Raw genomic sequence first — 11,546 nt, 5'->3', positions numbered from 1 at the left:
AGAGTTTGTAACAGAGATTGTGTAACAGGCCGGATGCAACCTGCTTCGTAACAATAACAGGAGACCAACCATTCATTAAATACATTCCAGACACGTGTGTGTGAGTGTATAGGTTTAAGTGATTCACTGACTGTGTGTGAAGTGATCCCCAGCGACAGAAATAGTGCCTATGATGACATACAACCTAAGCCGTCTGCAAGTGAGACAAAACCGCTTTACTTCGGGTCTGACCCTAAAATATTTATCAGAACACAGCCTCCACTAGGACAAATCAAAGAAGCCCTACAAATTTGTGTTTACATATCTTTAAACCTTATTCATGTCATTAAGTCAAAGAAAATGTTATTTTAAATACAATTACAAGCTAATTCCTGACTAATTCTGTGCATTAAAGAAGCACTCAAACTTCTTTTTGTTGCAGCAGACATTCCTGCTCTTCCCAACAATATCCGTGAGTCTGCAGCCAGTCTCCTCTAAAATGTTTCCAAGTCGACCGCATGCCGTTCCTTTGTTTTGCACCATCATCTTAATCCATCACCACGTCTTCTCTCCCAGTCTGACTCAGAAACCAAGAACACAACTGCTTTTGTCACACTAAAGCGAACATCTCTCAGGAGAGTTCTGGGAAACTGATTCCATTATACTTTCATCTATGGATATGGACTCATATCATCTTCATCAGGTACCTATTTTTATGGAATGTGCGTATACATCTTTTGTGTTGTGAAACTTACAATATTCATGACGGCCAGGATGTACTGCTCAATGTCTCTGCGGCCATGGTAGCCCACCATCATCTTGTCGGCGACCACCAGCGTCTCCACGTAGCGCTCCCGGCTCACTGAGCGCTTCAGAGGCAGCTGGCCGCGGCCGACGTGATGGGGAGGCGTCTTCAGAGTCCGCTGCCACCATGACGCGCCCTTCCCCGGCTTCTCATCTGACCAGGATCACACACACACACACACACACACACACACACACGCATTGTAATGTGCTTTAACTTGCCAGCAGTGTAATGATGATGCACTAAAACACGACATTTGGGCAACTTTGCCAAGCAAGCAGAGTGATGCCTCAACACACTTGCATTTCCTATAGAGCATGATAGAGGCACAACACTACAATGTTAGATGTTTTTTTTAACCTTTATTTGTCAAGGGATGGTTTTCTGAGAACATTTTTGCTCGTTTTCAGCAACGCCCTGTAACACAGACTCAGTCACACCCATTCACAACTGGGATCAACCAGTCCAGTACAACCACAAACGTCTACTGCTGGCCACTAAGCAGATCAACTGGGGCGGTTGTTCCAGCCAGTCTGTAGAGAGAGAGAAACCAGTGAATCTAGTTAAAAAGACCTGAATTTATCCCTTCCTACCGATGACTCCACAGGACTGGTCCATGTACTGGTGGCGGAGCGATGACCGCTTGTAAACCACATGGGGGCGCCCCTCCGCCCTCTCCCCCCGCTCCATCTTGGTCTGGTTCTCTGGTGGGACCAGAGGCTCAATGAGGTACTCCTCTCCCCCTGCTACAATCACCCCCTGCTGCAGAGACAGAGGTGGAATAGAATAGAATAGAATAGAATAGAATAGAATAGAATAGAATAGAATAGAATAGGACCGATCATTGCCATTACCATACAAATATCACAAAAGACACCCAACACTGACATTGCCAAACATGCATAGTAAAATGCAGCAATACAGCCAGGCAACCTGGCTACACATTACCCACCAAGCAATAACCATGGCAATACATTTACATTTGAAGAGTTTAATTCCAAATGGTCCACCATTGAAAAGACCATTTACAAAAGTGGCAGTTACTCTTAGAAAATGACTGACAGCACACACTATGGTTGTGATTTATAACATTGATAGTCTTTGGATGACAAGGACTACAGACTTTTACAGATTAGATACTCTATATTGTAAAGACACTGAATGATGAACTTCAGGTAATGTTTTTTTCCAACATGTATAGAGAGAGAGAGAGAGAGAATTTTGGCATTAAACCCCACATTTACACTGTAGGCTTTTAGCTGCTGCTCTTCTCCAGGAGCAGCAGGGCAGCAGAGGTAAGGCAGAGGTGAAGCAGAGGCCCTGTGAGGGATAACCTGGTGCTGATGGCTCGGGAACTGACAGGTGCAGAAGACGAGACTTCATAACAACCTCTGAGCTTCCCACAAATCAGAGCTTCAACTCAGTGTTCAGTATTGCATTGGTTGCCCTCCATCTATGATATCTGTCTACCTTGTTTGTTTTAGAGGCAACATTATCAGTGTTGATCATGAGCATTACATTCAGAAAAGCTCCATCTCGGAAGTCTGAAATCTTGAAATTTATAGGACAATTAAGCTTCTGGGGTAGGTGTTTTCAGTTTGAGGCAATACAATTAGCTCTCAATCAGTGAGCTAATATCGCAGTTTGTGTAATTTATACCTCCCTTGCAAGGCCTGTAGCAACTGATAATGTAATAGCTGCTGGATAAATTATTAACTGTCAAGATGTAATAAAATGTCCCTGTAAATGTTTTAAATATGTAATAAAAACTTTTATTGTAATAATAAACAATGTAATATCATGATTCCATTAATATCCTGTAAGAATAGGAAGAATCCAACAACTTCACTTATTACATAATTGGTGAATGTTATTACATCATCAATTAAAAATATGTTAAATCCCTTATGAAGTAATAATCACTGGTTAACAACAGGAAGGCCAAGGCTAAATTGAGCAGTTTTGAATTTTAAAATTTAAACATCCCACTTTACCAACCAGAGTTGTTAGACTTTAAAAATCACGTAAGGAAATACTAGTTATAATTAGACAGTGTTTATTTGCTTTAATTGATGGCTTTGGTTTTCTCTTAGGCCTCTAAAATCCGCTTGTTATTACATTATCCAGCAATTTAATACAGTAACAGGTTTTAATACATTTTTGACCCATTTAGTGTGCCGTTTTTATTACATTTTGACAAGTTATTACATTATCTAGCAGTGAAGTACAACTCTCCACCATAAACATGGACATAAAGCCACTATAGCATTCCAGATGCGGTGATTTCATACACTCCTGAGCTCATTACTGCAGTACAAGTGGAGGTCTAAGTCCATCTCAAGTTATAAATCAACGGTTCAGTGAATAAATCATACTCTCACATCCTGACACTGTATCTGACATGATCATCATATCGCTCTGTGTTCAGACTGTCCCACCACAAACACTGTCCCACAGTGTCAATTAGGGTCCTTTGTGGGTGAACTCTGGACCTCTCTGAGAAGGGGTCCAGGACCCCACAACACACACATACACACACAGGCACACGTGAGAGCGTGAGAGACAGAAAGACAAAGAAAGAAAGAGAAAGAGAGAGAGTGAGAGAGTGAGAAGGAGAGAGATACACTAACACTTCCTTTGATTCTGGTTAGCTCTGTTGGCCCCGGTCTCTGGGGTCAGGGTGAGTGTTTCCCCTCGACTCACCGCGGCGAGCTTTCAAAGTGCACCAAATCCCATAATGAAGTTAGTGATGCTCCTCTGGACACACAGCCCATTCGCTGTTGAATTTACTCATGCTGGTCTGACCAACAGTAATTACGTGTGCGGCTTATTAACGCTTTGTGAACACATCTAATCCTCAACTGTATATACAAGTGTTATTCTGGGGCCTGCTATTTGTTATGAGATGAAGTGGGACACAGGGAACTATGATTATAAGAAAATGCTTTTCGCCTGGCAAAATGAAAAGAATACTGTATCAAATGATTCAGAAATTAACTCACTTTGAGCTCTCAGCTCTGGGTGCCAACAAACTGATGCCAGTCCTCTGCTGTGACGTGCTGAGGTGACAGTATGAGCTGTGACCAGTGCAGCAGGCAAATGGTGATGGAAATGGGCCTGGTAAGGCATTATTTAGATATGATTTAGATAGTTCAATATTTTCTGCCATCAAACTCCATTCTAGTTGCGCAGGAAATATCTCCACATAACGTCATGTTGTCTACATTTGGCCATCCACGGGAATAAGAAATATACACCAAACAACAAAATGGACCCTGAAATGCAAGGCACATCGCCAATAGTTTTTTTTTTTTTTTTTACTTAACAGTGTTTCAGTGTTTTAGGGTGGATTTTTCCTTTAAGATAAGGCAAGGGTTAGGAGGATCTGAGACTTCAGTCAAGGCCATTACAATTGTTGAGGACCATGTTGCTGTTATAGGTATATACGGGTTGGTTTGGGCAAAAATTAAGGTGAGGCTGAGGATTAGAGAAGGAGGGTCCAGTCTTACCAGGCCATTACAGTTGCTGAGGGCCACTGTGCTGGAGTGCGGCTCGTCTTGGAGGTGTCCTACATAGTGGCAGTGGGGGGAGTAGGGGTGACTCCAGGCTAGTCGGCCTCTCCTCCAGTACTCCACCCTGAACTGCCGGGACAGCAGGCCCCCCTGCAGCGTCAGGTTCAGCAGGAAGTTGGTGCGTGGCGTGGATAGCTGGTAGAAGAGCTGAGAGGCAGAGAAAGAGAGAGTTTAATTTAAGAAATGCAGAAGAATTACATCATTCACCTTTTTGCCTATACAAAAGAAGCTAAATCAAAGCTGTAGAGTATATACAGTGTCTGGTGGCTTGTCCTCAGTGCTGCGTCGCCTTCGTCGGTGGTTTTTTGTGTCCAGGGTTTCCCCCTCAGGTCCTACACGTACTGGGATGGCAATCTCATACTGGCCTAGGCTGGACAGGAACGCAGCTAGAGAGGGAGGCAGACAGGCAATAAGAGAGACATGAAACCAAAATCAGAGGCGGACTTTATAGAGCCAGAATTCACTTTAATCGACTTTGAGAGTTGCTTATTTTGAATGAGGTTATGAGGCTTTTTATAGAGAAAAGTAACCCAGTTGGCGAGAGAACCTTGAGGACGTTTTGGTCCATAGCTCACAAGCCCCCGCCACTCTGAACCCTCCTCCTCCACGAGGCCAAAGGGCCGTCGCCATGGTAACCCTGAAACTGTATACTTCCTGTCTCTCCCTGGCTGTGCCGGGGCCTGGTGGAGATTTATTGTCCAAACACACACAGCTCCAAACAGCCAGCGACAGCTAACTAACGGGGAAAGGTCACCAGCAAATGAGCCCAGTTTTCATCAAACCTTTGGCTGTGGTTGGTAGAGGAGCAGCCCCTTCCCACACAGAGTAAACAGCCAGAGATTAGAGTTCCTGAGACAGCCTTGGAGAGCTCCGCGCCGGGAAAAACCGCTCTGTATACGACGGGTAGGTCTGGTTTAAATAAACAGCAAGCACCGCTACAAACCCCCTCGCTGCTTTTCCCTATCTCTCACATCCTTCAGAAACATTGCTTTCATATGAGCTCTGATCTACTTCCCACAGCAGATTCATCCTGCTCTCGCAAACTGCAGCACATAAGCAGGTGGTATTATCATAACCTGGGCAAGCGTTTGAAGCACAGGAAAAGCTCCTGGAGAGAGTGAAGGGAGGGCGCTCTCCTAATAAAGTAGATATAACTCAACCCCTCGGAAGAAGTTAATGAGACCCCACACACATACAACTGTATTCTAATGAAAACAAAAAAAGAGTCTGCGATCTGAACAATTTTAACAAGATAATGAACATGTTAGTTGTTTTTACAACTGCATTCCAGCTAAATGCTTCTTTCCCTCAATTATGTGTATGAATAATCCTGTGACATGTAATCCATTACTCTCTGACCCCGTCTGGAGCCTCACAGTAATCCAGCCAGACAGGGCCACCTGTTAAACCTGGTGGACTAATGAGTGTGGCCGCCTGGCACAGTAGGTGGGCTTCACCACTGTTTTCATAAGGCCTCTAACCATCTATTCATCCATCCATCCATCCATCCATCCTTCCCTCTTTAGTCAAGTCGAGGTTATTTATAGTAACATTGTTGCTTTACAGAAAACAAAGAACACACAATAGATATTATGACTTTACATCCCTCCCTCCCTCACTCCTTCCCATCCTAGCTTAAAATCCTACTCTAACTCGTCTGCTTCTCTTTACCTACATCTCCTCCTTTGTGATTGGTATAGATTTAAAACAGGAAATCAATAAGAGATCATTGCTTTTACCTGGATTCATCTCATCAGTGTGCTTCATGAAAAGAGTGGCCCTAATATTTTGAATAATGACGCACCCAACAGTACCTAGCTAGCCATCACGGATCTTCCCAAATACTGCAATGGTACCAATGGTACTAATATGTTCATCAAACCCACCTAGACAACTGAATCAGCATTTGAAGGAGCTGAATAGACATCAAAGCAAAGCAAAGCAAATATAGAATGAGAGTGGAAAACACGCTGGCTAAATTTACCAGTTGGCCCTCCCAGTCTGGCCAGCAGGGTCACAGTACAGCAGCTTCTGTACTGATAAATGCAATCCCATGCCCCCCAGGGGGGTGAGGGCCCACCCATGTGCAGGGCATCACCCTGATTTCTGCTATCACCAAGTGAAAACAGTGGAAATACTTTGGATGGAAAACTGTCCCTCCCTCCATCCCAGGCCCAACTCTACAGCAGATAGTGAGTGGTGGAGGGAGAGCTCACCTTTAGAAAAGAACCACCATTACACTCTGCTCAGGACTCCACTTATTTTAGTGCTTTAGAAGAAATTAACCTTTTAAAAAACAGTGGGAAATGAGAACAGCGGCCCTTTTCACTGTAGCTCTCTTAGATGGGCTGTTTCCTCCTTTACTCTCGCTTTGTCTGTCTCTCTCTGTCTCTCTTCCCCTCTCTCTTACTCTGTCTTTCCCCCAGCTGTGCCACAGCTGTCTTCAGTCTGGGCAGCACAGAGGAGCAGTGGAGGTGGAGAGGAGCTGAAGGGGCTCATCCACCGCTGGCTCCCATAACGGCTCCATCTCTGCTGAGGGACGGCCTGACTGCCTGCCTGCAGCGCCACAGGGCCTGTCAGCAGCTCGCCTGCTCGTAAGTCTCCTCTGAGCACGTCTGCCCCTCATTACAGGGACAAGGAGAGACCCGTTCGCTCCGTCTTTTTCCCTGTCTGTCTCTCTTTCTTGTCTGCCCATCACAGCTGGGACAAATGACTGGCTGAGTTATGAGGCTGAGCTGCAAAGTGCTGAGTATGGGGGAAGGTTATATACATACTGTATATACTCAATGCTAATGACTTAATGCCATGGCCCTGGTGGCTTACCTCATTATTGGGTTCTTTCAAAGCAGAACAAGGGAAAGAATGAAAGAGAGAGAAACAAAATGCCAAAAAAGTCCAAACCTCTAACTGCAGCATGTCTGCATTTGTCCTCTCACTCTTTTTAAATAAACACGCAGACACTAGCAAAATATACTTCACACAGCTGGACATGAAGGGGACCAGAAAACACAAGAGAAGCATTCTATGCGTTTAGCAATCTTCTCATTATTTCATGTGCTGTTTTGGAGTCTTTTAATCTAAGATGACTTAAAGGGGTTACCATTTCTGTTAAGATAACAGCCAAGGCCTGGATGGGAGTCAAGTCCAGAGAGGAAAGACAGACAGAGAAATATAAAGATAGAGAAATGGAGAGAGATAGAGCATTGAATTGGGTCCCATTTGACACAGACTCAACATGTGCTTGTGCAATAAATCAGTTGTTAGTATCAAGTATTGAACAAAACATTTCATCTGCAACTTGTTACATAACAGTTTGAGTTAGAACTTTGCAGTGACGTTGCAATGCATTTGAGTCATTTTTCTAACTGCAGAAGGTGAACACCGCCCATTCAATGCACACTCACCCCGAACATAGTAATATTGTGCTGTTTATGGAAGACAAGTATACAAATTATACAGCGTACCGTGATGCCCTTGGGATGAGAAAACAAGATAAATCCAGGCCTGCATTGGATTTACAAAAGAAATAGAAACTCTGATTTTTTACTTTTTGTGACACACAGCTGACCTTTTCATGGAAGGGACAAGGAAGGTCTAATTCGATGCGATTCTTCCCCGTTCAGACAGTCGTGAGATAAGATCAGGTCACAAAGGGTTAAACACCAGACCATCTGTACCTGTGCAAACCCAGCCCTCTATGGGGTTTTGTGAGTTTGGATGGGAGGGATACATGTCAGAGGTCAGAGGTTAAGTTTAGGAAATACACAATCACAGCCTTGTTCTGGATGACAAGTCGCGGACACTCAGGGAATTTATGCCTCTGCCTTAGGGGGGTTTTCGGTCTGCCCAACTTTAGAGAGAGAGAGAGAGAGAGAGAGAGAGAGAGAGAGAGAGAGAGAAACTGCTGTGGTGAGGTGGGGGGGGGGGGGGGGGCACTTGCGTGTGCCACAGGACATGATTTGTGAAAGCAGAGTTCAAGTTCAGCAGCCCAGACCCACAGGCCTGGAGTGTGCCTCAGTCAGTCAGACAGCCGGGTCAGACCTGTAACGTATGGCACAGTTAATTTCACTCAACATGTCTCGGCTGAGCGCTGTGTGTGGATAATAGATAAAAACAATTACAGCAGCTACGGTACATATTTAGATCCTTAAATTACAACAAAGCAAATCAAATACGCACTTACCAAATGAATGATAACTAAAAAAGATGCAGCGTCTTCTGAACTTCCAAACATGGGCAGCATAGAGTAAAGGTTTTTAAAACGTTTTCAGCCCAAATGAAAAACACAGCTTTCACCCTGGGAACCTGGCTCGTTAAAATATATTAAAGTACTCTCGTCAAGTAGACTCATTTCTAATTTACATTCCCAACCAATGACTGAAAATAATCAAAACAACACAGAATATAAATCATAGAAAATAAACCAACGATTTTTTGCCACTATTCAGATCGTGGACCTAAGATATTAGGTCTGTGACTTTATTGTGTGTGTTTTAAACCCAGGTCTCTGAGTCAGCCTGAGGATTACGTATACCCTCCTTGCCTTGCTGGAGCAGATGTTTTGGCTTACAGGGTCTCAGGCAGCAGCAGCGCCTCCTCTCACCTTGTGACGACTGAGAGAGCTCCTCATCTCTGTGACCTCCTGCGACCTCGGTGGCAACCATGGCGACGATGACAGTGCAGGCCAGGGTCCTCCATAGCGTTTCCATGGTTACTACAGTAGTTGCTATAGTAACGAGATTCAGTGCAGTGGTCCCCGGGCCTCTGTCCCAACATGTCTCCAGCCCTCTCGGACGCCCCCCTCGCCTAGCAGTGGGACAGCTCAGCGCTCTCTGGGGCCATGGCTGCTGCTGGAAGAGACAGTCTGGGCGCTCTCTCTCTCTCTCTCTCTCTCTCTGTCTGTCTATCACTCTGTCTTAGTCTCTCTCGCTCTCTTACTCTGTGTCTTTTGGGGGGGATTTTGCAGGAAGAGTGGTTCGTTCAGCAAGACATAGCAGCCTCTACAGTCTGTCGGCGAGTCAGTCTGTCCTGTTGGCCTGATGATGATGATGATTCCTGGAGAAGTCCTGAGAGAGAAGAGTAGGGAGTGGGAGGTGTGTGTGGGGAGGAGGGGGAGGGGGGCTTCCAGTGGGCTCAGCAGCGTCGGTGGGTTCAGACTCCTCTCTGTCGCCCTGCAGAAGAGAAATAGTTTAGTGACGAAGAGAGGGAAGGCACACACAGAAAGAGAGGGAGAAATAGTAGGAGAGAGGAAGAGAGAGTTTTGGGTTGCATCTCAAAGAGGAGGGAGAGAACAAGAGAGAGAGCATGAGATCCCACTGACCCGTGCAGCCTCTCTCTGACCAGACAAATCTACCCAGTTCACAGTCGGCGTCCAGTGAAGGGCCGCCCACCTCCGCATCGTTCTCTTAGCTAATCAATCACGGCTTCTGTGAGGGACAAACAGCGCGTCTTTCACTCTGATGAGCCGGGACAACAGAGCAGGTCCCAACCTGGGGCCCCTCCGCCCCCTCCGGCCCCTCTCTCTTTAAGCTGTCTGCCCACCGGAAAAAGAGTTCAAACACAAAGGAAGGCATTGATCTTGTAAAAAGCTGTGCTTAATGCCCAAACAGGGCTTGAAGTGGGTATTATGTCAGAGGCTTTGGGGGTAAAATGAGCCAATTTGAGAGAAGCAGCAGGTTGCCACCGCTGCTACGCTGGCTGACTGTGTTGGTTGGTTGTATGGCTGAGTGACTTGCTGGCTGGCTGCCTGACTGTACGGCTTACTAATTGGCTGGCTTCCTGGCTAGCTGACTGATGGTATGAGTGACTATATGCAGCTTGTTTACATCTCCGGCAAAGATGAGGGTGAATTTCAGCTTTGAAATACGCTCTCTCGATCCCTCAAGAGAGGTTTTTTTTCTCTGTTAGCAAACATTCATTACTGTTTCCCAAAGCCAGAGCTGACAGAGAAAAGTTTGTTCCTCCCTCGAGCCGCTTCATAGAAAGTGAAGTGGCTGTGACAGTATCCAGGATGATGACCATTTGGAGGCGACAGTTCAGTTCCAGGCTAAAAGTCAGCCTGACATCACAGGTTAACATGTCGGTTCTCTGGTTTCAAATTTAAGGAGAAACTTGTTCATATCCCGAACTACTAATTTGCCTGCCCTGTGCTATACGTAAACCGCAAGTTACTTTTTAATTGAGCGGTATTCCGCTTTAAGTTCGTTTTTACTTAGAGACCAACATAGTGCTAGTCTGTTTTATAATAACAACGGATAATGACTTCCTCAGACCCACACTACCCATTACAAAAACAGACCCGAGCCAGGATGAGGAGTCACAGTTTCATCGGTGCCCTTCTCTTTGACTTGTTTCTCTCAGTTTCCTGGCTATGGACTGCAGTGTCAGCTAAACCCAACCCTTGATATCCTCACTCCCAGCAAGTCTGCCCACCCAGCTCATTCTGTCCCTGCCTTTATCCCTCTCTCTCTCTCTCTCCCTCCCTCCCTCCCTCTATCCCTCCCTCTATCCCTCCCTCAGCGCTGTCTGGGGAGAGAAGAGCGAGCGGAGACGCCACACTGGCCCAGATGGCTGGCGGCTAACCAACTGCAGCCAAAGGTAATCGGAAGCAGATGGGAAACCTTTTGGTGACGAGAGCAGGGGAACAAGTTGCCTCCTGAAAAGAGAAAAAAAAAAGAGTGCAAAAGCCCAAGGGGAATGAAAGAGAGACAGCGGAGTGTAAGCTGTTCGGGCCAGCTGGGAGAGCCATTCTTGAATGTTAACACACCGACTGAGTGTGGAGGAATGGTTGTGTCTGTGTGTGTGTGTGTGTGTGTGTGTGTGTGTGTGTGAATGAAAGTAGATGTGAAAGGAGGCCTTAATGTGCCTCTCATTTCCCTGAGTTGCAAGCGGCGTTGGGAAGGTACAGTGAAAGGAGAGCGAGCTTAAAAACACTGAGGGGTCTTTGTACTGTTGCTGCTTCCCTCATACGTGGAACAACTGTAAGTCTCTCTTACTCTCTCTCTCTCTCTCTCTCTCTCTCTCTCTCTCTCTCTCTCCCCCCTCCCTCAGGCTTTCTCCCAGTCATTTCCTGCTCAGCCAAAAAACCTCCCTCTCTATTTTCATTACTTCTGCTCCCAGTCTCAATTTATCGTGGGGTTATTAAACTCACAGCTCGATATCAAATGCTTTTCATTACGCTCTCGCTCTCA

At 45.6% G+C, this 11,546-nt stretch overlaps 1 protein-coding gene across 1 annotated transcript in view; it reads right to left on the bottom strand.

The window, feature by feature from the left end:
- adamts10 (ADAM metallopeptidase with thrombospondin type 1 motif, 10) overlaps nucleotides 1–9,065 on the bottom strand; it is a 38,700-nt gene extending 29,635 nt beyond the window's left edge. The window contains exons 1-5 of the mRNA XM_071545218.1: nucleotides 8,960–9,065; nucleotides 4,612–4,742; nucleotides 4,294–4,503; nucleotides 1,378–1,546; nucleotides 735–937 (exon numbers count right to left, since the gene is read on the bottom strand). Of these exons, the coding sequence (XP_071401319.1) occupies nucleotides 735–937; nucleotides 1,378–1,546; nucleotides 4,294–4,503; nucleotides 4,612–4,742; nucleotides 8,960–9,065 (819 nt within the window). The remainder of the gene's footprint in view (nucleotides 1–734; nucleotides 938–1,377; nucleotides 1,547–4,293; nucleotides 4,504–4,611; nucleotides 4,743–8,959) is intronic.
- Nucleotides 9,066–11,546: the final 2,481 nt, after the last annotated feature.

The sequence above is a fragment of the Centroberyx affinis genome, unplaced genomic scaffold (genome assembly GCF_046629955.1).
Source record: "Centroberyx affinis isolate AG114_WGS23_722 - 3 ecotype Tasmania unplaced genomic scaffold, CSIRO-AGI_Caff_v1 ptg004810l_1, whole genome shotgun sequence".
NCBI lineage: Eukaryota > Metazoa > Chordata > Actinopteri > Beryciformes > Berycidae > Centroberyx > Centroberyx affinis.
Note: the sequence above shows the minus strand (reverse complement) of the source record. Positions and strands in the feature narration are given on the sequence as shown.